This window comes from Crocodylus porosus, unplaced genomic scaffold (genome assembly GCF_001723895.1).
Source record: "Crocodylus porosus isolate Cpor-Errol unplaced genomic scaffold, CroPor_comp1, whole genome shotgun sequence".
NCBI classification, from domain to species: domain Eukaryota; kingdom Metazoa; phylum Chordata; order Crocodylia; family Crocodylidae; genus Crocodylus; species Crocodylus porosus.
In genome coordinates this window covers 97,326,894-97,350,354 of record NW_017728943.1, presented here as the reverse complement: position 1 = coordinate 97,350,354, position 23,461 = coordinate 97,326,894, and the positions used below count along the sequence as shown (strand labels likewise).

The window sequence follows — 23,461 nt, the reverse complement described above, 5'->3', positions numbered from 1 at the left end:
GTATAGCAGAGGGTATGTGCACATTACCCAATAGACCTTTGCTATGTTTGAGGTGAGGAATATTCATACAAAAAAAACCCTGCTCATGCTGGAAAGTCTCTAACTTGGCTTCAGTGTATATTTGCCTAGATTCCTACTGGCCAGAGGCTCTAACAATGCTACAGCAGAAGTTCTGCCAAAGGGCAAGCTTTTAGCAGCGGTATAAGACCACATTTTGTTCCAAATCCTTTGGAAGCATCCGTTAGCAGGAATGAAGCAGAGGGAGCAAAATGGGTTTGTGAAGGCCAAGCAAGCTCTATCCTGTGGTTCCAGCCTGAAGAGCGACTGAAGCTGGCACAAAGTCCTAGCTCCTGGATGAAGTAGGGCTAGACAGGGTATTAATCCCTCCCCTCAAGCTAGCTCAGCCCACAGTTCCAAGCCCACTATGCAGCTAGGTCTGCGTATCTAGGTGGATTAGGTGTTGCTCCCCCTCCCACCAGTTTTTAGTGAATTTCCCCATGAAGACAAGCTGCCCTTGAATTTTTCACCCTAACCTCCATGGAAAGCTGAACCTGATGGTAGCTTATGGGTAAGAGCTTAATGTTCTCTGCATGGGGAAAATGTCTCCATGGACGTCACAGAAGCCAGCTTCAAATGAGATGCTGTGGTACTGGCATACACTGCTCCCATACCTCAGCCTGCTCATTTATCTCCACACCATGCTGGAATGCAGGCAGCCCCTTTGTAGCACAGGTCAGACATGGAAAGCTACTAATGAATACCTGCAGAGGAGCCAGCTGTGGTTGAAAGTGAAAAGCCCAGCATGCATTCCTGAGGGTAACTGCCCCAGAGCGTTTGCCAAAGGTCACGTGTGGGTTTGTCTGTCCCTGGGGTTAGGAAATGGTTTGTTGTAGTGTCAAAGGCCTAGAGGCAGAGGCAGCTTTAGGGGCCTAAGGCAGTATTCAGTGGAAATAAAGTGCCTTAATACAATGCTGCGATGCAGTTAGCATTGGTTGCTGCCCAAGCTCCCCAGATGCACCTGTTTGCTTTTTAGGTTGTTTCAGTTCCTTGAGGGAGGTCTGTTTCTTCACAGGCCCAGAACCGCCCAGGCTGGCTCCTAGCTCCTCCTTAAGCCTGATCAGGATCTAAAATTGGATCCCTTTGCTCATCTCCTTTGAGGGGCCCAATTCTCCAAATACCCTTCACACACACATTGGGAGCCAGTGCCTTAGAATAGTGCGAAGCACTGCATTGCTGAGTAGACAGCCATACCCTCCAGGCTGTAGCCTGGTCCAGCAGTTGGCAACAGTTTTTCCAGAGGCAGGCCAGAATGAACCAGCTCAGGGAAAAACTCCTCTGACACCAAATGTTGCCATACCCTCCCTCATTCCAGGCCAGATTCAAAGGCTCTGGACACTGGATCTGGCCTGCGAGCTGTAAGTTGCTGACCCCTGCTGTAGTGTGTATGCTCGCTGTCCAGCCCTCTTGTGATGCAAGCTGCACATTTGCTCAGCATCTGCAAGAAAAAAATCTCAGTGCTGTAATGTAATGCTCAGCTTCCCTGCCCTATCCAAGTAGCACCATGGAAACCCGTAGAGAATGCCCACAGACTTACTCACCTGATATCGCTTAGGCCCTATTGCTGCCATCCAAATGCCCATGCTCACATCTTCACCCTAAAACGACCCATTTACAGAATGCAAACAATAAACAGCAAAAATTAGCTTCAGAAAATGCATGCACTATGAAATTCAGAACTAAATGATATCATCTGCCATGCGCATGCAATATAACATGAAGCCCTGCTTTTGGCAATGGTAAAATTAATCATCCAAGCACTTCTAAGGTAGTTAATAAGCATATGATGGCATTTTACTAATTGGGAACTGAGGCAAACAGATTCAGTGATTTCTGAGACCATATTCCAAGGGCCATGATTAGAATAGAAGCTCTCAGTCCCAAATCATGTCTCTCTCCTCTAATAAACCATGCATTACCCAAAACCACTCTAGTACCTGGAGGGGAAGAATCTAACCCCTGGGGCAAAAACTCCAAGCAGCAGCTTAGAGCACTCGAGCAACCCAACAGCTGCCCAATAACCCCTCAAAAAACACACCTCTAGTACCTGGTAGGTCTTTAGCCTTTCAGAGTTACTTGCCAGCCACTGAACAATGTCTTTGGAGATAACATAACCAGACCCACAAGCAAAGGCTGGATAAGCTGGACTTGGATACTCCAATTCTTGCCACTTCCCAGTTCGGTCAACTGCCCAATTCAGCCTGAAACTTAAGATCAAAATTATAATGTGAACTTCTTTTAAGTAATGTCACTTCAACATCCATGCAACTTGGCTTGCTGTACTTTTGCACTGCTAAATAATAAGCATTGATTTAAAAGCATGGAAAAATCTGTTCTTTGGAGTTATAATTCAAATAGTCCTTGAGGTCTGTTGAGGCCAAGCACAAACCACTTGAGCACTCTGACTCTGTCTTGAAATTGGAAATTACATCCTGTTTCCTTTAGATGCAGACATTTTTCAGCACAAAACCCAAAAACTTTACCAGCCAGCTAATTTACAGAGCATCTGCACTGCCGCTAGGTTTGGTTTATAAAACCACAAATGTACGTATGTACAGTCTGCACAACACACCCTGCTGCCTTCCCTGCTCAGATCCCTGCTTCTCCTATATGTTGTAAATAGATGACAGGTACTTCCAGCAAATAGGCAGGTAGTGGGATTTTTAAATGTGCTGTACTGGTATCAACTTCACCAATATCAACTGATACTCTCTTAAAATGTAGCAAGCAAGGGAAAGGATGATCCAGCAAAAGGGATGCTATTTATTCCATTATCCCTAGAAAAGAGGGAACTAATGACCAAGGATCCTAGTTTTCTCTGATAAAAAATCTCAAATTCTCTGATAAACCCAAAATCTGTGATTAAAATTAAAGGCCCCCTCACAGCCCCCCTAGCCCTGTGGTGCCCCTCATTTCCCTTCCACAGCACCCCCAACATGCTCATGCTCATGCCCCTCTGCAGCCCAGTGGCTAGAGGTGTGAGAAGCTTTGGTCGCTGATTCGATTCAGAGGCCGAATCACTGAATCCAAATTGAATCGGGAGGACCTCCCCCCAAATCGATTTGGAAAAAGATTTGGAGATTCTGAAGGCAATCTTTCAGGGGAACAGAAACTGAGAAATGGGAGAGGGAACAGGGTGGGGAAAGACTAAAATCTGTAGCTGGCCAGTGACCGTGATCTTTCCCTGAGTCCCCTTCCAATTAAAGCGTTCTGGGGGAAGGACACAGAAACAGCATACAAGCCTCTGTCTGCAGCCTTTCTGTCCCTTTGGTAAGCTGTTTCTGCCTGAGCAACAATGTCTGAAAGGTGCTAGACTGGCTTGGCTTCCTAGTTAGCTTCCTGCTAGTTTCTGTTTTTGGAAAGGATTGGATACAGCGTACTAACTAGAATCCCTCTACTTATCCCTATCCAATCCATTCTTTTCCCCCAAAACCTCTTATTTGTTCTTGGGTTTTTTTAATCCCTCACACTTTTTAAAAAGAAAGCTGTTTTCCCTAGCAGTGTGATTCATCACTGTGCAGGAAAGCACACACATTACACACACACACACACGAAGAGGAGATATTACTATTATTAATTACACACACATACACTAAACTAAACACAACACAAAAGTCAGACACATTCTTATGGTATTTCACTGGACCAAGGGGAAAGACAAGTGATATAAGGATCACAGGGGACATGGCGGGAATGATAGCCTTCCCACTGTGGATGCTGAGTTGGTGCAAAACCAATGAGAAAAGCTAGAAATTTATAAAAGTGAGCAGGACCAGATGGACTTCACCGTAGAGTGCTGATGGAGCTGGCTGAGGTCATTGCGAAACCCCTGGCAAAACTCTTTCAAAAATTGTGGCACACAGAGGAAATCCCTGAGGATTGGAAGACAGCCAACATTGTGCCCATCTTCAAGAAGGGGAAGAGGGAGGACCCGGCCAACTACAGGCTGGTCAACCTAGCCTCCATCCCAGGGAAAATCCTGGAAAAACTCATTAAAGAATCTATGTGCAATACGCTCATTGAGGATAAAATTCTGAATGACAGCCAGCATGGCTTCATCACTGGTAGGTCTCATCTTACCAATCTCATCTCCTTCTATGAACAGATCTCTTACCACCAGGACATGGGAGAGAAGGTTGACATTATATACCTAGACTTCCAAAAGGCTTTTGATTTAGTATCCCACAATATCCTTGTGGAAAAATTGGAAGATTGTGGACTTAACTGCTCAACAGTTCAGTGGGTGGAAAACTGGCTGCATGGTAGGACCCAGAGAGTTCTCATGTGTCATCCTGGTGAGAAGTGGTCAGTAGTGTCCTTCAGGGGCCCATGCTTGGACTGGTGCTTTTCAACATCTTTATCAATGATTTGGATGTGGGGGTGAAAAGCTCGCTGGCCAAGTTTGCGGATTACACCAAGTTTTGGGGAGCGTGGCCATGCCAGATGATAGGTTGCAGATACAGGCAGACCTGGACAGGTTCGAGAGTTGGGCGGACCAGAACTCAGAAGTGTAAAGTGCTCCATCTGGGGGGCAAACAATTCCCAACATACCTAGAGGTTCGATGGCAATAATTTGACTTGCACCACAGCTGAAAGGGAACTAGGGGTAGTGATCGACCATCGCATGAACATGATCCAGCAGTGTGGTGCTGTGGTTAGCAGGACAAACAACACGCTGGCATGCACTAACCATTGCATCTCGTGTAAAACTAAGGAAGTGATACTCGCATTGTACTCTGCAGCTGAGTGAGACCGCAGGTGGAGTACTGTGTCCAGTTCTGGGTGCTGCACTTCAACAAGGCCATGGAAAAACTTGAGAAGGTCCAGAGAGGGGCCACCCATATGATCAGGGACTTGCAAGACAAACCATATGAGAAGAGACTGATGAACTTGGGCCTCTTCAGCCTACAGAAGAGAAGGCTGAGAGGGGACTTGGTAGCAGCTTACTGCTACACTAGGGGAGTACATCAAGGGCTCAGTGAACAACTGTTCACCAGGCACCCCTGGCGAAGACCAGGAGCAATGGATACAAACTCCTGGAAGGCCACTTCAGGTTCAATTCCAGGAAAAACTCCTTCACAGTCAGGGTGTCCAGACTGTGGAATAAACTCCCTCCAGTGGTGGTGCAGTCATCTACCCTGGTGGTTTTCAAGAGGAGAGTGGACAGTCACCTTGCTGGGGTCACTTGACCCTAGTTGTCTTTTCCTGCCTAGTGCAGGGGGACTGGACCTAATGATCTAGAAGGTCCCTTCCAGCCCCTAACAATCTATGAATCCATAAAGTAATCAGAAAAGAAGAAGAGATATTATAGCAGTACACATACACAGACATGTTTTCCAGCACAGGAAAGATTAATATGAAGCAAGGTGGGAGGGAGAGGGGCCAAAAGGGGTAGGGGGAAAACTAGAACTGCAAGTTCCCCTCCCAAACATAGGTGCACCCTCTTTCCTGGCAGCCATGAGTCTTCTGCTGCCAGTGGGTCCAAGGAGGTGGCAGTAGTGCCTGTCCCTGCATCACCTCCCTTAACACCACAAATAGCCACCACCAGCAGAATGACAGTCTCCTTCACCCCAACTTTATCTCCCAGCATGAGCCCCCCAGTGCCAGAGGAGGAGCTGGATATGGAAGCAGGGGACCTGAGCGCTGTAGCAAAAGAAATTCTGGGGACCAAGCAGGAATCAGAATTTGTGCCCACATCCCTCAAAATTCCCCTAGACCCAGGTTTCCTTCTCTGGAAAACAGCACTTTGAAGGGGGTTGAGGTTGTGGAGGCAAGTGGCTCAACTGAGTCAGCTCCTCCTCTTGTTGTGCCTCAGCCTGTTGAGGGGAATAAGATAGGATCCCCACCCTCAACCCAGAAGCAGGGAGATAGTGTACTGTGGGATCATTTTGAAGTGGCAGATGATCCCAAGTATGTTATCTGCTAGCACTGCTGAAGGCAGATCAGCCAGGGCAAGAAGGTGAAACACTTCAGCACCACAGCGATGCTGCTTCATCTCAGGAGGCAGCACCCCCTTGGTCTTCTTTCTCCTCAGCTTGGCACCAGTGGGAGTGTGCCCAAAGGAAAGTTCCCCTCTTGCTCCAAACCCCATGTCCACACAAAGAAGAGGCAAGCCACCCTGGAGTGGTGGGGGGAAAGCTGCAGAGGGATGTGTGTTACAAGGGTAAGAGATATCACCCAGAGCACTGGGGAGATGCTTGGTGTGGATGGCCAGCCCTTCTCCTTTGTTGAGTGGCCAGGGTTCAGGCAGCTCATGGCCCCATCCTACCAAGTGCTCACATGCACCACCTGTAGCAGGACGGTGGTGCCCTCCCTGTATGAGGCATGCATGAAGTACTTGAAGGAGGAGCTGTGCAAGGCAGGGCTGCAGGTAGCCTTGCACTTCACCTCGGACATCTGCAGCAGCCGGGGTAGCGATCACACCTATCCCTCTCTCACAGAGCACTGGTGCGATTGGTCAGGCCGTCAGTGGACTCTCCTTCAAGTGGAGGTGCTGGATGAGTCCCACATGACAAGGGAGATCATGGTGGCCATGAACTGCATGGTGCAGGGGTGGCTCATTGGGCAAGCCGAGCTCACCCACAGGTTCATGGTCACGGACAATGGGGCCAATATGGTCAAGGTGGTCTGGGATGCCAACTTCGTTGGCATCCACTGTGTGGCACACAGGTTCCACCTCATAGGGATGCCTTGGAGGGGATAGGGCTGCCGGTGATGGTGCCATCACTACCACCCCGCTGATTTCAAAATGCAGGAAGGTGGCGGACTACTTCCACTGCAGCATCAAGGCAGGCAAGGTGCTGCGGGAGAAAGAGGCAGAGCTGAGCATCCTGCAGCACAAAATTATGCAGGATGTGGAGACTCGTTGGAACTCCACATACGATGCTCGAGAGGCTGGTGGAGCAACAGAAGGCCATCCATGAGATGGCCTTGCTCAGGGAGATTGGGATCAGTGGCCCCCTTAACAGAGCTCAGTGGGATAACATCTCCCAGATCTTGGTGGTCCTCAAGCCCTTCCTCGAGGCCACTGAGACCCTCAGTGCTGGCGATGCCCTCCTTAGCCAGGTGATTCCCCTAGTGAGGGAACTGGAGAACCAAATGGAGAAGTTCCAGGGGATCACTGCTCCTGGCTGGGGCAGGCTGCTGGCACCAATTGTGCAGGCACCGGTGAGGCGTCTGAAGAAAGGCTTCAGGAAACGGCTGGATCTGTTGCACTCCAGTACAGTCCACATGCTGGTGGGCATGTGTGACCCTGCCAAGGTGTGGAGGCCCCGGGAGAGGGCAGCAGGGTGGAAGCCTGAAGTGGGCAGCCCTAGACCCATGCAGAGATCTGGAGAGTGTGGGTACCCCTGCCCTCCAGGACTGCACGCAGTGGCAGGGAGCAGCCCCCCCAACCAAGCCCACAGCAGGCAGCCTGCCCTGTCCCACGCACAGATCTAGGAGGCGTGGGTCCCCCCCGGCCCTCGGGAGTGTGTGCAGCCACGGGGAGCTGTCCCCACCCCTGCCCCCTGGACAAGCTGCCAACGGTCTCGTCCCACTCCCCACCAGGGCCTTGTGGCTGTACATTGTGGCCCTGGGCCCCAAGCCCCGGGCACTGCCTGGCTGGGCAGGAGCCCCAGCCCCTGCCCTGCCCAACTCCCTCCCTCCCTCCCTATGGGGGCCTCAATCCCCACACCCAGACTTACCTGCGGGAGCTGCTCTCCAGGCTGCCTGGCAGCCATGTGCATACGGTGCCCCCAGCCTGCCTGCCCTCCCGCTCCCTCCCAGCCCCTCGCAAGCTGGAACTCTGCCAGCCCCCAGTGAGCTCTTCGCAAAAGTCCAAAATCCACAGATTTTTCCAGTAAAATGAGAAATCCTCGTTTGCCTCTGGTAAAAAGTAAAATCCACAGTTTTCTCCGTTTTCCCCGGGAACCGGAAAATCTGGATCCCTGCTAATGACCATTTAGAAATTAAACTAAGTTGAGGGTCCCGGTCATTCTGGAGATGGCCGTCTTGCCTTTGAATTGCCATGGCAGCAAGTCTCAAGCTTGCAGAGCACCAGGTCAGAAATCATCTGGTTTCAGACCCGCAAACCTGCCACAGACTTGCTGCCTGTGGGGTGACCAGAGAGAAATTCAGGAATTGACAGGCAGCAAGTATGTATAGCAAGACCAGCAGGGCCTCTCCCTCCCTCCCCCAGTCTTCTTTCTCCAGGGCCCCAGACCCTCCTCCTCAACCTGGTGGCAAAGCCTTAAACCAAATCAGTGAAGTCTTCAATTCAAAGAGACTAATCAGTCCTGTCCTCAAGATCCCAACTGAGTTTCTAGCCCCGCTCCCAGCACCGATGTTACATTAAAAATAAACAGAGTTCTCCAAGTCTACAGAGACCCAAAGCTCCCTGCGCTCTCTCCCCCGCCCCACTCCCCGGCATATTTTATTGTGTCCTGAGGTTACTGTTCTAGGGGGAGCCTGGCAGAGTTGGGAGCCCTGATCACCCCCAATTACAGGGCTCCTAGACAGGCGGCAATCTGGGTTTTTTCCCATGCTATGTGCTGCTCCCCAGGATCCCTCCCTCAGAGTCTGCCACTTTCAGCCCAAAGGTCTGCCATTTAAAACATGGCCTTTGGAACACGGTAGCACAGCTCTAGTGTTTTCCTTTCTCAGTTTTAAAAAGTGATGTATACAATTCCCTGTACCTGCAATTTGTGGTATTTGCTCTGCTCCACAGAATATTTTGCAAGCTGCGGCAGAAGAGGGCTAGGGAATAGCTAAGTGTTTCTTTGAACAGACATGCTATTCTGAGGCAGGAGGCTGAGCGTTTTGTGCAAAAGGATTCTGTACTTTACAATTCCCTTGCACGATACAAGGCACAGCTCTTCCTCCAACTTCTGTCTGGAAGATGAGGCAGGCTGTCTGGCTAGTTCAAGGATTACTTTGTTCTGTGATCTTCTGCTTTCTTTGACAGACACCCATGTGGTGGCATGTGTGACAACAAAGCAGATTTTCCCCCTTTCACAAGAAGGCACAAGACTTAAATCCATCATAAAGTAAGTTCAACAGCCTCAGTAAACTTCCTAATAGCCCAACAGTTATTTTAGAGCCATCAAATACTGGCAGAGTAGTCTGGATGCAGTAGATCCTAGTAGGGTAGAACTGATGGCTTGATAGAGGCAAGCATAAAACTACCACAGAGCATACCCACATACTGGCTGATGCTAACCATCGGTATCACTCTGTCTAACAAGCATTGATGTTCACCCAAAAGATGCTCAGCTGCAGGCAAATACATTTTTTCCACTTTAGGCTAGTTACTTTGAGTCATGGTGCAAACATTTACATTCACACACACATACGCATACTTTGCTAAGCAAAACCCTGGCTCTGCAGTTACACCACTGCAAGCAATTAAAGAAAGAAGGCAACATGAATTCAGGATGGCAATGTAATTCTTGCTGGATCTCTAGTACCTCTACCATGGGCAATGAATGTTCCCAAAGAAAACCTGAATGTACCAACCCTTGGAGGTAGCTACCCTTGGAGAAGAGACCTCAACATACTGATGGAAAAAATAAATCAATACAAATATAATTGCAGATGATTACAACTGGACTGTCACCTATAATGAATCATACAATAAAGTGTTTTCATACTCGCCCTGCCTGAAAAAGGAGACCCCACAGCTATAGTTTCTACTACTTGTACAACATTAAATGTTTGAACCAGTTATGGAATTTTTTTTACTTTCCGTCAATTGACAAGCATCAGGCCTACGACAAGGGACAATACTGTCTCAGCCAGAAACCGCATTTATAACCGCCCCGCACATTCAAGTTTACCAACACTTACACAGCTTGTGTGTTCTGTTTTGTTTTGACATTCTGCATTTTCTTTTACACTGTTTTGAAGGATGCTGTAACTGTTGTTACTGCACCTTGTATCGAAAATTTGACAGTAGGTTTCAATTGCCAATTACAAACACAGCAAACAGTGGTCGAAAACCATCCAAACAAGAGGAACCAATCAAAAGTACCTTCTTAAACAAGAGGACACCTCAGCCTTGTGCCCACCACCATTTTGGTACAGACGTGACTTTTATCCCTAGAGGGGAAAAAAATGTCTTAGGCTATTTGTGTTTAAGAAACAGCCAGTTGTACAAAACAACCTAGAAAAGGGCTTTAGTCAGGGTAGTCTAAAGAGCAGTTGTGCTCAGGGTAGCAGTATAATTAGCGGTGGGCAAGGGGGGCACGAATCCTGGGTGCTGATTAGGGGGCAGGCAGAGGGCACCAGAACAGACACAGCTATACACTGCTACTCCAGCAGCAACAGGTCTGGTGCAGAGAAAAGAGTCAGGAAGTGAAGGCAGGAAGGTGTTGTCCCCATACACCCCCCCAGTCACCGAATTCAATGTTCTACATTTTTGTTCAGCATGGCATTCAGCAGTGCCTGTGGATAAGAGGGCAGGCAAAAAGCTTAACTCTTTGGCTGGGAGGACCTTCCCCCATAGCTGTCAGGACCCTAGAGCCCTCCTGGCTCCATTCCCCAAGTCCTGGACACCGGCTGGAGCCTGCAGCTGCCCAGGGTGCAAACCCTACCAGATTCATCTCTGCCAGGATGTGTTTTCAGAGTTACAAACTAAAGAAGCCAACCTTGTTACCCCCTCCCTATTACAAATGGAAAAACCCTTTGGATCTAAAACCTTATTGAAACCAGTTTCTTTTATAAACACTATGAAGTTTTCATTCTTCAAGGAAAACATTCATGGCTTGGAAACGTTTCTCAGGAGATACTGGTTAATTCTAACTTACGTTACCAACGTGCAAAATTTTTCCTGTCCTCAAATACTTAATCTCTCAAAAGAAGTATTATCTACAAAGTTTTGTATCTGCTGCCCTATGCCATTTTATAGGAGTAGCAAGATGTTTTATGCAATCTATAGCAAGGTGATTTCTTCTAGTTGGTTATTAATGTATGAAGTTATTTAAATACAAAAGAGTATATTAATTGGAAAACTCATTAGGTATCTGGAAATGCTTAAGCAACTCCTTACTAAACTTGAGTGCAAGAACCATCTCTCCCAGGATGTTTAAAGAGTCTCTTGTGGAATCACTTAAGTTTAAGATCCAAACATAAGCTTGGCATACGCATTAGCAGACCGTATTAATGACTAAGGCTGCTACCAAAGCCATCACCTCAAGGTGCTGAGCCAGTGAAAGGTGACAGCAACTGGTATTTGAATTCAGCCCTGGAAAGGGATGCACTTTTTACTTTCAGTGAGACTATGTCAAAAGAAGAGCATAAATTCCTCCAAACTAAGATGCATACTTTTTTGCTTATACTTTTTTTACATGCTCTTTCACTCACTCCTATATAACTCATCTCAATCTGTTCATTTTCACCTCATCAGGCTTCCATGCTAGCATGTCTACAAGCAAGCAAATGACATCTGCAAGGCGATGAACAAAAGACTCACAACATGGAAACAAAAAGCAGCCCCTTTTCAATACAGCCCCATTTCTGTAACACAGTTGCTCCCATACATCAAAGGTCTCAATAGATGGGAGGTTACAAAAGCATTGCCATAGGGTGAGATTTAAATAGTTTCTGAAGTGACTTTAATAGGATATGGAAATGCCATTGTAAGGCAAAAATAGCTTCTTTGGTTAATTGCCGTTTCTTTGGACAACTTATTGTGGGATAGGGCAGATCTGTTAACCAGGATGAACAGTGAGATACAGCACAGTTTAATCTGAATTTAAAATTCCTTATATCCATCATTTTCCCTTCTCCGGTTTTCTTCCTGAAGATTTGCATGCAACCAGTTTAAATACTTCTTTCTTCCTTTCTGTTGCATCAGATTTTATTGAGATCGCTCAGCTCTGTCCATTTACAAACCATTAAAACCTGTTCAGGATTAAATGGGATTTGCTGACCCTGAATCAAAATTACTTTGCTCACCTATGATACAAGCGATGCATATTGGTCTCACCTTACCTAGGTACAAGCGATCCTACCAGAGGAGTATCTGGTCTCCATTGCATGTCCTCCATTTAACCCCCTTTTACCATTTGTGTTTTATTCCTCCCCCCTTTTCCTTCTTCTTTAGCAATAAAATATACGTTTGTTCGTAACCGTGAGCACTGTCCTGTTTTTGATCACATTTAGACATGGCAAGAAGCCCAGGTGACTAAAATAAGGGAACAGTGGATGTCTCTGGGCTGAGCTGACATCAAGAGAGACAATCATTAGGACTGGACTTGTGGAATTCTTGTTTTCCCGGCTACAAAAGACTTAGCAACTCTGCCATGCAACTCTTTTAAACCTCTGTCCTGCCCAGCTCAAGGCCAAGGTCACTTTAAAGTCTGCTGTAAACACTAATGAGAATGCCAAGTTGAGTATTGCTAAAAGCCTGGGAAAGGCCTAAAACCTGCCAGTTACTTGAAAAGGAAGGGTAAGGAAAACCTCCTTCAGTTTGTAAAGCAGACCTCCCCTGGGAAGAGCTGGGCACTACAAGCACAGATTTCTCAAGCTTCCTGTTTGTTTTTAATCTTTGCTCAGAATAAAGAGCCCGGTTCTGCCTCCCACTGCCCTGTACTGTATGGGGGAGATTGTGCCATGAGGCCCCAGTAACCCCTATGGCAGCTGCTGCTGCTCAGGAGTTGTGGGGCTTTTAATTTTTTTTTTAACTGCCAGGATGCTGGGGCTCGGTGGGGCAGTGACGGGAGGGTTCAGGGGGCAGACAGAGGATGGGGCCAGTGGACTTCAGTGAGTTTCAAAGCTCCTGCAAGGTGGATCTAAATTCTGAACTGGGGACCAGTGGTTTCCCTGACAGGGGTGGAGGGACTCTGAAGTAGTTTAAGGTTTTGGGTTATTTTTGGTTTTGGGGGGGGTTTCTTGTTTTTTAAGAACACTTTTCAAAAATGGAACTAAAATATGAAGCTGCATACAATACAATCTAGTGCTGCAGCCATAGATTTTAAAGCCACAAGGAACTGTCCCAGTTATCTCATCTGACCATCTGTGTAACACCTCCACAGAATTTCACAAAAGCTACAAACAGACGTGGCATTTGTCCCAGAATAAACCATTTTATCTCAGAACAAAGTACAATCGTTCAGATGCTCCATGTTCATTGTTCTAGGATAAACCCCAAAAAGGTTCACAGGGTAAGAAGTCCTAACATTTTATCCCGTGACATTGCAAAGTGCATCTGAATGGCTGTACTGGGTTTGCATGACTGAATCAATGGTAGAAAGGTAGGAGTGCATTCAGCTATTCACTCAGTCCTGATTAGCAGGAATCCTGGTTTTCTCAGATAAAAAACAGCAAATTCTCTGATTTAATTATGAAAAAACATGGATTTGGGGAGGGGGGGAGGGTTTAAAATAAAATGCCACTATATCTATTTATCTAACTATCTATCTATCTATATTGGTATCAGTTGAACACAACGTTTTATTGATACATTTACAATTTAAAGTGATTTTGAAGTGTATCAGGCCTCAATCAGTATACTAAAATAAATTCTAAATACCTATACATTTTGGTGTTTAATTTTGGTTTTATCATGGAAAATGAGAGCTCCCCCAGCCTCTTTGCTCACAAGGATGCAGGTTCAGCAGCTGCTGTCTCCCCACCCCCACTGCTTTGTGGCACTGAGCAGCCCTAATATGCTGGTGCCCTGCCCAGGCCATTGCCCCATAACTCACAAGCCACAACCCCCCAGCCCTGCTGGTGCCCCTCACTCCCCACCCACAGCCCCCCCCAGCCCTGTCAGAGGTGTCTCCCAGCTGCCAGGGCTATGGGGCCAGGGACCCAGGTTCATAGCCCTCTGCCCCTTGCAGCAGCGCCCAAGCCCTGGCTGCTCCCCATGGGAGGCAATGGCTGCTGAGGTGGAGTGGAGCCCGGTTCCCCTTCCCCCACAGGCGGCACAGCCAGACCAGACCCCATCGAGGGGGAGAGAGGGGGGGGCAGGATGGATGTGGGTTGCCCACTGCAGGCTCAGGGCTCCCTGCCCTGCTGCCCTCCTCTGGGGCCTCCACAGCCCAGCAAGTGAGATCCAGTGAGGCAGGGCAGAGAAGCTGGATGCCACCACTGCAAGCCGTGCACCACCATGGCGAGGCACCCCTGCCTGCCTGGCAGCAGTTGTAACGAGGGTTACAACTTGGTGTTGCTGCCCCTGCTGCTGCTGGGTGAGCAGGAGGTGCCTCACTTTGACAGCGCAGGGCTCCCAGTGGTGATACCAAGCTTCCCCGCTCTACTCTGCCCTGCCATGCTGGGTCCCACCTGCTGGGCCATGGATGCCCTGTGGGGAGGGCAGCAGGGCAGGGAGCCCCAAGCCCGCAGCAGGCATCCACCCTGTTCCACACACAAATCTGGGGACACGTGCCCTACCCAGGAGTGCACACACAGCAATGGGGAGCCAGCCCTCCCACTCCCTAGACGAGCCACCCACACCTCTGTCTTGCTCCCCACCTGGGTTCTGCAGCCGTGCGCTCCAGCCCTGGGCCCCAAGCCCCATGTGCTGTCCAGGCTGGACAGCAGCCCCAGCCCCAGCCCCACTCAACTGCAGGAACTCTGCCAGCCTGCAACAGGAAACCTGCCGTTTCCCAGGTTTTTTCTTGAAAAGGAGAAAATTTGGGTTTTACTGCGTTTTTCCATGGTGAACGGAAAACCCGGATCCCTGCTGATCAGAAGGGTGTATATACCAATCCTGAGATATTTCTGATTCAGAACAAACACAGGCACAACTTATCCAGGGACAAATGCAATGTCTGTTCTGAGCCATAGTATTTATTGTATCAAGGCTCTTACTTTTGGATGAGCTAAAGCACACTTTTGAGAAGACGTTCAATCTTGACTTAAAAAGTCAAGTGATGGAGAATCCACCACCTATGTTGGCAAACTGAGTTAATGGTTAACCATCTTCACTGCTAAGGTGGGTGTCTGATAGCTAACTCTATTTCAACATTCACTATATTTTTGCACTGACAGTATTCAGAGCTGCACTGTAAACTCTCAGTTGTGGGAAGCTGGAAGCTGTAGCCCATGGGCAGAGGACAGTTGGGGGTTTCTACTGCTAATACAAACCTGTAGAGAAGCAAACAACAGTATTAACCACTGGCATTCAGAATCTTCAGAACACAAAACAGATTATAAGGTCGATTTTGTTCCCTCCTACACATTTCACTTCTAAAAAATATCACCCAGAAAAGTCATATAGGTCTTAAAAGGCTAAAATTCAAATACTGACACACACTTGCAGTTTTAGCTGCACCATAGTTTCACCCAGATAAATGTCTATTGACTCCTATGCGGCACAGAGAAGTGCGCTACATCAAGCCATCCACCACATTTTAAACCACGTGTCAGCATCTGAAAAAGCTATAGCTTTCATAAGAGTGCATTATAAAACAGTTATAAAAAGGAGTACTTTCTGCAACCCAAATGAGTAGAATCCTGTTCTTATTGATGTTGTATAGTTTTTTAATTGGCTTCCATGGACATAAGGTAGACTCCATGAAAGAGTTGTTCTGAACTGAATTTTAAAAGCAACGTACACTGAAAATTTACCCATATAAACCACCAAAAGGAAGAGTTTGAGACTTACTTTCCCCACCAAATATTTGGCCTGTCCAATTTTTTGTGCATTATCCTGTTAAACACAGCTTCCAAATCAATGTAGCAGTCATCATCTGTCTTCAACAACAAATCAAAACTTGTTGATTCTACTGTCCTGTTGTCAAGACAAAAGTAGTGATTTACTGGAAAGCAATTCAAAACTACATTAAAATTCTGTAACAAAACCTATATGCAATCTAAATGGTAGGGACCCTTTAGAGAGGTAAGCCATTCTTCCCTGTCTTTTTAAATGGTTATGCTATAGACTCAGGACCGTATAACCACTATGACATCGCCTCATGGCATGGGTTTATTTCTGCAAGAAACTTGAGGAAGGAATTTTGCAATCCAGGACAGATGGCAGGATTAATTTACAACGAATCTGTCTGAAATAGTACTGACCCCAGAAGGATGCAAGCTCCTGCTGATGGCTGCACCACAGCTGTTAAGGCCACAGGCTATATAAAGGGTGAGTGGCCTAACTAGTTTTCTGCACGCTATAGTTGGTTCAAATGTGATACAACTGGGAAAGTGTCCAAGGAATGATCTGTAGCAATAATTTGGTGCTTATTCTCTGTAAGGCAGTTTCCACACATTAAAATGAGTAATCCCCAGCACTGCTGGAAGGTACTGCTATTATTTTACAGATGGGAGAAACTGGCAGGAAACGAAAAACTCTAAGAACTAGAATGAGATTATTCCCTGAGTTATCCCTAAAGGACTTGTTCACAATTTTGTTCATATTTTTAAGAACACTCTATATAGTCACATCCCCTGAAGAGAAAAATATTTTCCTTATAACCACTATTCCAGAAACTGAAAAGGAGATACATTTCTGCTAACGTGCAATCAGACAATATAGACACTAGGAAGAACTGTACTTTAACTTATTATGAAAACTTTTTTGTAACCCCCCTGAACACTGGCTGACTGCTTCAGTTAATCATTTGTGCACTTCCTATCCCCCTCAAACAATTTCTATGGGGTGTTTAGAATGATACTGGTAGTTCTTTAAAGTTATCATTTAAAACAAAGGAAGAATGAACACAGGCTCAAAACATATCATTTAATTAGCTTCAATAGTTTCTCTATACCTACAGAAATAAGAATAAGGAAGCAGGTCCAAGGTCTTTACATCTAATATGAGTCCATATTTTAGACACTCCAGGTGTTGTAGGCACAGTTCTGACATTTTCTGTACACCCCAACAGGTGACCCACAGGCTGTGGTTGCAAGTGGGTGCTATGGTTATAACTAGTGCTCTGAACTATGTGGAACGCCTTCTGAAGCCCTCCAGAATGGGGATGGAGCCTGAGAGACACTGAGTACTTTCTTTCAGATGAAATCTGTATTGGAGCTAAAATAGAGAGCGCATAACTCCTGCCAGTGTTGAACCTTTTGGACCTATTCAAAAACTCAACTCCCACTTTTCTTCTGACTTCAACGGGCTTTGGGTCAGGCCTCCTGTTGTCAACCAGCATCCAACACTGACATTTAAATTGCTAGTCTTCAGATAAGTCTATGGTATAATGCCATCATTAGACTTATCTGAAGACTAGCAATTTAAATGAGAAATGACTTCAGGTAGGGCTGAGGCCAACCTTATGAAGAAAACTAACAACAATCAAAACAGAATATGATTTAACACTGGTGTGGGATAGTAGAGCAGACTGATTTGTAGAGCAAGTCTGTTCTGTAGGTTTGCTTTCATTAAGGCAGAGACTATAGCCTTCATGGCAGCATTGTCGGTTTTTATCACCAGTTTTCTTTCTTTTGCAGTGAGAAAAATAATTAAAACTTAAAGAAAAAGAAATTACTGCAGGCTACATACTCTGTAACAGCATGGACTACCCTGCACCAGAAATATATTCTTAGGGAGTGCTTTAGTTATGTTTGTTTCCAACCTACCATCTGTAGAAGTTCAGCAGTTTGGCTGGAACATTTCTGTATGTGTCAACTACGTCTACAAACACAATATCATCGTAGATCCTGCTTTCTTCTTTCAACAAGGTATCCTCTTCTTCCAGGTTTTTCAAGTGGCTTTCAAACCTTTCAGGGCGAGTATGAAGGTTTTTTAAGAGAGCATCACCTTCTGAAGGAGGGAGGAAAAATTATGCAGACAAAATTATGTCCCTATTACTACTGTCCCCATGCAATTGTGTAATTTTTCTTATACCACATCCTCATATTTATAGATTCAATTTCCCAGTAAACACTGAGATAAATTAAGAAATTCTGCAAGTAGTTAAAAAACAGGCACAAGGTTTTAACAATTTAAATGATTAAAATTATAATTATTACAGGATTACCTGAAGACTGTACGTGTTCGTCTTGCAGAACACTACTTTGCTTCATGGAAACAATTCCAAAATACTAACTCTTGTTGAACAGAAGTAGTTGCCTGATATTTTATTCTTTTCCTTTTATCCTCAAAAAATGGGAAGGCTGCTCTAGTGAACAAACCAAGACTGACAAACCACTACTGAAGCTCAGCATATTGTCACATTGACCTGACATTGCTGCATAAATGCATTAAGGCAGGGTTGTCCAAAGTGTGGCCCCTGGGGCACGTGGTACATGAGGGGTTAATATGTGGCCCCTGGGCAGTGGAGGGCTTCAGGCTCCCCCTCCCTCTGCTTCTTGACTCTGCCCCAGGGCAGCGCAGGGCATAGCAGTACATCCCGCACCTTGGGGAGCCAGGGGGCTGTGTGTACAGCACTGTGAGCACCTGTGTACAATGTGGTTTGGTGCAGCATGGGGAAGGAAGCATTCACACATGGGTGAACGTGGTCTCAGGGAAGACCTGGTCCATGCTGGTGCAGCCTGCAGACTTTGTATCCCCCAGATACTCCCATGTCAGCCAGCTCTGCATTAAGGGAAACTGGACAGACATTCCCTGGGTATATTCAATGCATTTTTGAACCTGCTCCTGCACAGATGTCTGGGAGATGGGACTACTCAATCTTATCTCCTAGACCTACCTCACCACAGCATAGGAATTATGCTGTAACATAGCTGTTGCTGTGTTTACAACCTTGTTATACATAGTAAAGATCTGCGGTGTAGAAAGACAGTTAGTATGAGCAAAGCCTTGTGCTTGTCCTATGTTTCTTCTAGGTGCCTGAGAGGTTCTACAAATAAGCTGGTGGACTCACCCTCAGGTATCATTTTAAAAACAGGTTAAATAACTCATTTCTTTTCATTCTGAAACAGAAACTTGTCCTGATTTTTTAAAAAACATGAACTTTTTTGCATTGTAGCACTATCCATGGGGCCACTGTATCTGTCAACTTCAGTATTAATGGCCCAAAGACCACAGAGTTTGAAAGGGCTCCCAGAGGCTCTGTATTCAATCTTCTCAAATGGGAAGAAAGGGTAACTGTGCTGCTAGGACAGGTTAAGAGCATTTTAGGTCAGTCAGGTTTATCACCATTAAGGTGTCAGCACTCATCAATAGGTACCACTGCGGTGCCAGATATACCACATTAATTACTGGCAAAAAGCTGACTTCTTTAAGGCCCCCTCTCCACATCAGGTAAAGACACGAGGGGATCTAATGTGCAATTCACACAATCGTGCCTCCTGCCACAGCACACGTGCATGGCAGAAAATGCAACTGTGAGATCATGCATTAGATCCCATTGCACCTTGGGGAGCCCAATAACCAAGTTCCTGTGGCTAGGAACCTCACACACCCCAGCTGAGGAGCTCCCAGCTGCAGGGGTGCCCCATGCCCCGCAGGGCAGGAGGATCACAGTCTCCCCACCCTGGTGGGATGTGAAACCCCCTGAGCCAGAGGACCACCACAGCAGTGATCCTCTGGGCCCAGGAGTTTCATGCAACCCCAGAATGCAGAGATCACCCCCTGCAGCAATTCTCTGACCCTGGAGGTTTCCCACCCCACTGGGATTGTCCTTGTAGTGATCCTCTGACCCCAGGGGTTTTGTGCACTTTAAAGCTGGTTGGCAATTTTTATAGTGTGATAAGTACTTTGCACATGCAGCTGGTCTCAAGCAATACCTGTAACGTGTACAGGGGACATAAGACAACCACTATAAACTTTTTTCTTTTTTAAAACATGGGCTTGATAACAAGGATCAAGGACAAAGGCAGGAAAATGAGCTTGAATCAAAAATAAAAAGGTTACTTGTAGTGATGAAAAGATAGTGAACTGACAACATCAGCTGGGCCAGGGAAGCAGAAAGGCTGTGATAACATCACCACATTTTATTTTCTAGAGGAATAGACTGATTATCCTAAAAGTAGAACTTTTTAGCCCAGCGAAGTAATAGTGGACATAGTTTCATCAGCTGTTTCAAGGCAGTCATTTAAATGTCCTACTGTATAACAATAGAGGCTGTCCTACTACCTCTTTCTACTTACCCTGAATAGTGTAGATAAAGCCTCCTGATATTCCCTCCACACCTTCTGTAAATTCATGTGGCAATGAACCTTCCCCTGCCTGATGGAGAGTGATTTAAAAAAAAGTTCAATGTACACTCCTGATGTGCGTTTCTTAGTGATTTGTTTAAAAGTATATACCTTTGTGATAACTAAGAATAAAAATAAAACTATTTTCAGTATCTCATTTTTCAGCATGTGCATATATGAAATAGTAAGATCTTATCATTATAATTTTAGGTCGAAATTTTCATAAATGCCTAAACAATCTGAGATGCTCAATTGCCATAAAAATTAATAGCACCTGGATGTCAAAAAATTGATGCTGCAGTTTTCAGAGTTGCTAATTTTTTTTGTTCCATTACTCCAGATAAGACTGGAAAGCTAGGTTTGAAATTTAAAAGAAAAGTTAAAACAACCCTGACTAAAGCTCTCCATGCTTGTGATCTAAAATGCTGACATAGAAATAAATGATTATGCCAGGATTTCAGTAACTAAGCCAGAATATACCACAGTAAAAAACTGACTTCACTGACTTCAACAGAGCTTCACAAACAGTGAATTTTGACCCATTAGTTTCAATGCACCCAGAGGGAACAAGCCAACTTCATTCCCATCAAGAATGAAAAAAGACCTTTAGTGGCACCATTATTTTTGTACACCAAAGGGCCCAAGTGATCTGCTGGTGGTACAAGTTTAAATTTAAACCAATTAAGGAAGTCAAACGTAAATTATCTCATATACTGAAGTTTATAGAAAAATGCAGGAAGGATAGGAAAGTGAGACTGACGCACCGCAGTGACTCTGAGCACACCCCCTCCGTCATTCACCATCACTTTGTGAAGGTTTCTAGAAACAAGGCCCTGCAAGTCTTGGCTTTCCCATACAATAGTGCCTTCAAAACTCTGTGAAAAAAGCATATGGCAGTTTACCATTACCAGGACAAACATATGCTTACATGCATCTCATAGTCGCACACAAACCTTTAAGGGCAAAACAAAATATTTCTAATTTTGAGAGATCCAGCTTGATATACATGTTGGTTTTGTAACACAGCAAAGGTATCTTTCTTAGCCTTGATGGCAACAAAACAAATCAGAAATAAAAGGATGAAGCATACAAAACAGTTAAGCTTTTTAGCCAAACAACATATTTCTCCACGTTAGGAGCCATATTAAAATTTAATAGAAACCTACAAAGAAAGTTTGTTTTCCAGATGTTTAAAAAACTGAACTGTATTTAAAAAAGAAGTAACCTGAAAGTTTTTTTAATTAACTATAAAAACGTACATTACAGAATACATTAAAAGAAATCTGAAAATCAGTGAACTCAGACAAAGAAATAGAACTGCCTTTGCTGCCCTGGCACAGTTATTGCAGGACCATCACAGGACCCAGGCCCATCTTGGCAGGCAAGTAAAAGATATAAGGATTTTCTTCACTCTCTTCCTTTCCCACAACCCACCCTCAGGCTTTTAATTGTCACTTTAAAGCTATCTCTTGGCATATATGATCTTAAGAGGGTTTTTTAAAAATTATGAAAAAAAACCCCATTTCAATTAGCTTCTTCACTGATCCACGGAATACTGCATATATGGATACCTATAGATATGTAAATGCTACAATAATTTACTGATGAAACCTCTCAGATGGTGAGAAAGAGGCAAAAAGGGATGAAGGAGAATTTAAATTATAATTATTAAATTAAAATTGAATTTTAAGTTCTCATTTTTAAAGTAAGCCTGTCCTCACCAGAAAAAAACATACAATAGATCCATCAAAAGTTTCACAAACATTAAATGATTTTCTTTTCAGCGAGATGTGGTCAAGGTTTAGATCAATGCCTCCCAACCTGAAACTGAAAATGTTGGTACAGTGACCACAAAGGCAGGTGGCTGTTGTGTGCACACAAGCAAACCTTTCTCATTATTTACAACTATCCATGATTGCTGACAACTCATCAATGATCAGAATGGTTTGCCAGCCTGCCTGTATGCCACTCTTCAGTTCCTGCTTTGCACTGTCCTTTTCTCCATAGACTCTCTTCATTGATTGAGTTCCAAAACAGTTCAGCTTCCTGCAGCTTCATCAGACTTCTCAATATCATCCACCAACTGGCCATTTTTCATCACTGTGGCATGCTCAATATTCAGTCATGGATACACACTGCAGAAGTCCCTCATCTCTTGGTTTTTAATTTCAATTTAGTAATAATGAACACAGAGCCAGATCCGGGGGGTGGGGGTGGTGCAGTGGTGGGGTTGCTCCCCACTGCCTTTGATTTCTGCACCACTCAAAGTTTAAAACCAACTTTCTGGCAGTGGCAGCAGCATTTCTATTCAGGCAGCAGTGAGGGAGTCAATTGATTTAATGGATCATTATAATCTACCTGATTCCTTCTAAACTCTTCATTCCACAGGTGTTAATGACCCGCTCTCCTTTTTAATGGTCTTGATATTTCACTAATCACGCTAGCCTTTCTTCTGCAATGCTGACTGATGTCTGTTAGCTGCTCCTGGAAACCTAGCTCCTATTTCACAGCTCTGCAGGCTGTTTTTATCTCTAGCTAAAACACTAACTTTTGTTTTTTATTCACAAAATATGATATAGCGAATTAATATACTTTCCAACAAAATTGCATTAGTTTTTGCTTTGATCTTAAATGGAATAGCATAGTAAATTCTCTAGTTTATTTTTAACTGGAGAAAACTGTGTTGTGTTATATGTGATGATGATGTACCACACACCACCTACACCCACCTTTTCAAAATCCTAGATTCACTCAGGAACAGACCCAGTTAGTCCTCTGACAAAGCCAACTTTTATGCTTAATACCTTCACTCTGCTTGCCTTTACTTCTTAACTGAAAAGACAAATGGCTCATTACTAAGCCTTTTTGTAAATAATTAATGGCATGACTTCCCAACATCCTCCACTGTGAAAAATCAGATAGCATCTCTTCTTCCCTTGGTGATGTATTTACAAGGTATTTTAGTAGCTGCTTTTTCCTATTTTCACATTTTTTGCAGGCTTGAGACTCCTTTTCCTCCTGCATAAAAGGGAATAGGATAACACTTTCCAGGTCTACTTCAAAAACATGTTGAAAGGCTAAATCAATTAGTATTCAAGATCGTTGAAGGCAAGGTATTTTGGTGGTGCAAAATATTATTGCTTTATAAGGTGAGAGATTTGTAAGCAAATTTACTAATGGCTTTAGCCTTTAGCTACTCTGTTTCTAAGCTCCTAATGGAAACTTCAGGCCTAGAAATGCTGAAAGGAGATCATTAGCAGCACACCTGAGACCACATAATCTATTTTCTCCTTATTTAAATTCCACCCTTCTAGCAACTGGAGAGCCCTGGCATTCACAATGAAGACTGAACAGGTGCATTGACAGAATGCAGCCT

General features: G+C 45.1%; 1 protein-coding gene across 1 annotated transcript in view; it reads right to left on the bottom strand.

Moving 5' to 3' along the window:
• Nucleotides 1-23,461, bottom strand: part of B3GALNT2 (beta-1,3-N-acetylgalactosaminyltransferase 2) — a gene marked incomplete at its 5' end in the record, with an annotated part of 56,614 nt that overhangs the window by 1,882 nt on the left and 31,271 nt on the right. Inside the window, 6 exons of the mRNA XM_019548614.1 lie at nt 1,599-1,655; nt 2,105-2,264; nt 15,644-15,769; nt 17,563-17,746; nt 20,038-20,116; nt 20,850-20,960. Of these exons, the coding sequence (XP_019404159.1) occupies nt 1,599-1,655; nt 2,105-2,264; nt 15,644-15,769; nt 17,563-17,746; nt 20,038-20,116; nt 20,850-20,960 (717 nt within the window). The remainder of the gene's footprint in view (nt 1-1,598; nt 1,656-2,104; nt 2,265-15,643; nt 15,770-17,562; nt 17,747-20,037; nt 20,117-20,849; nt 20,961-23,461) is intronic.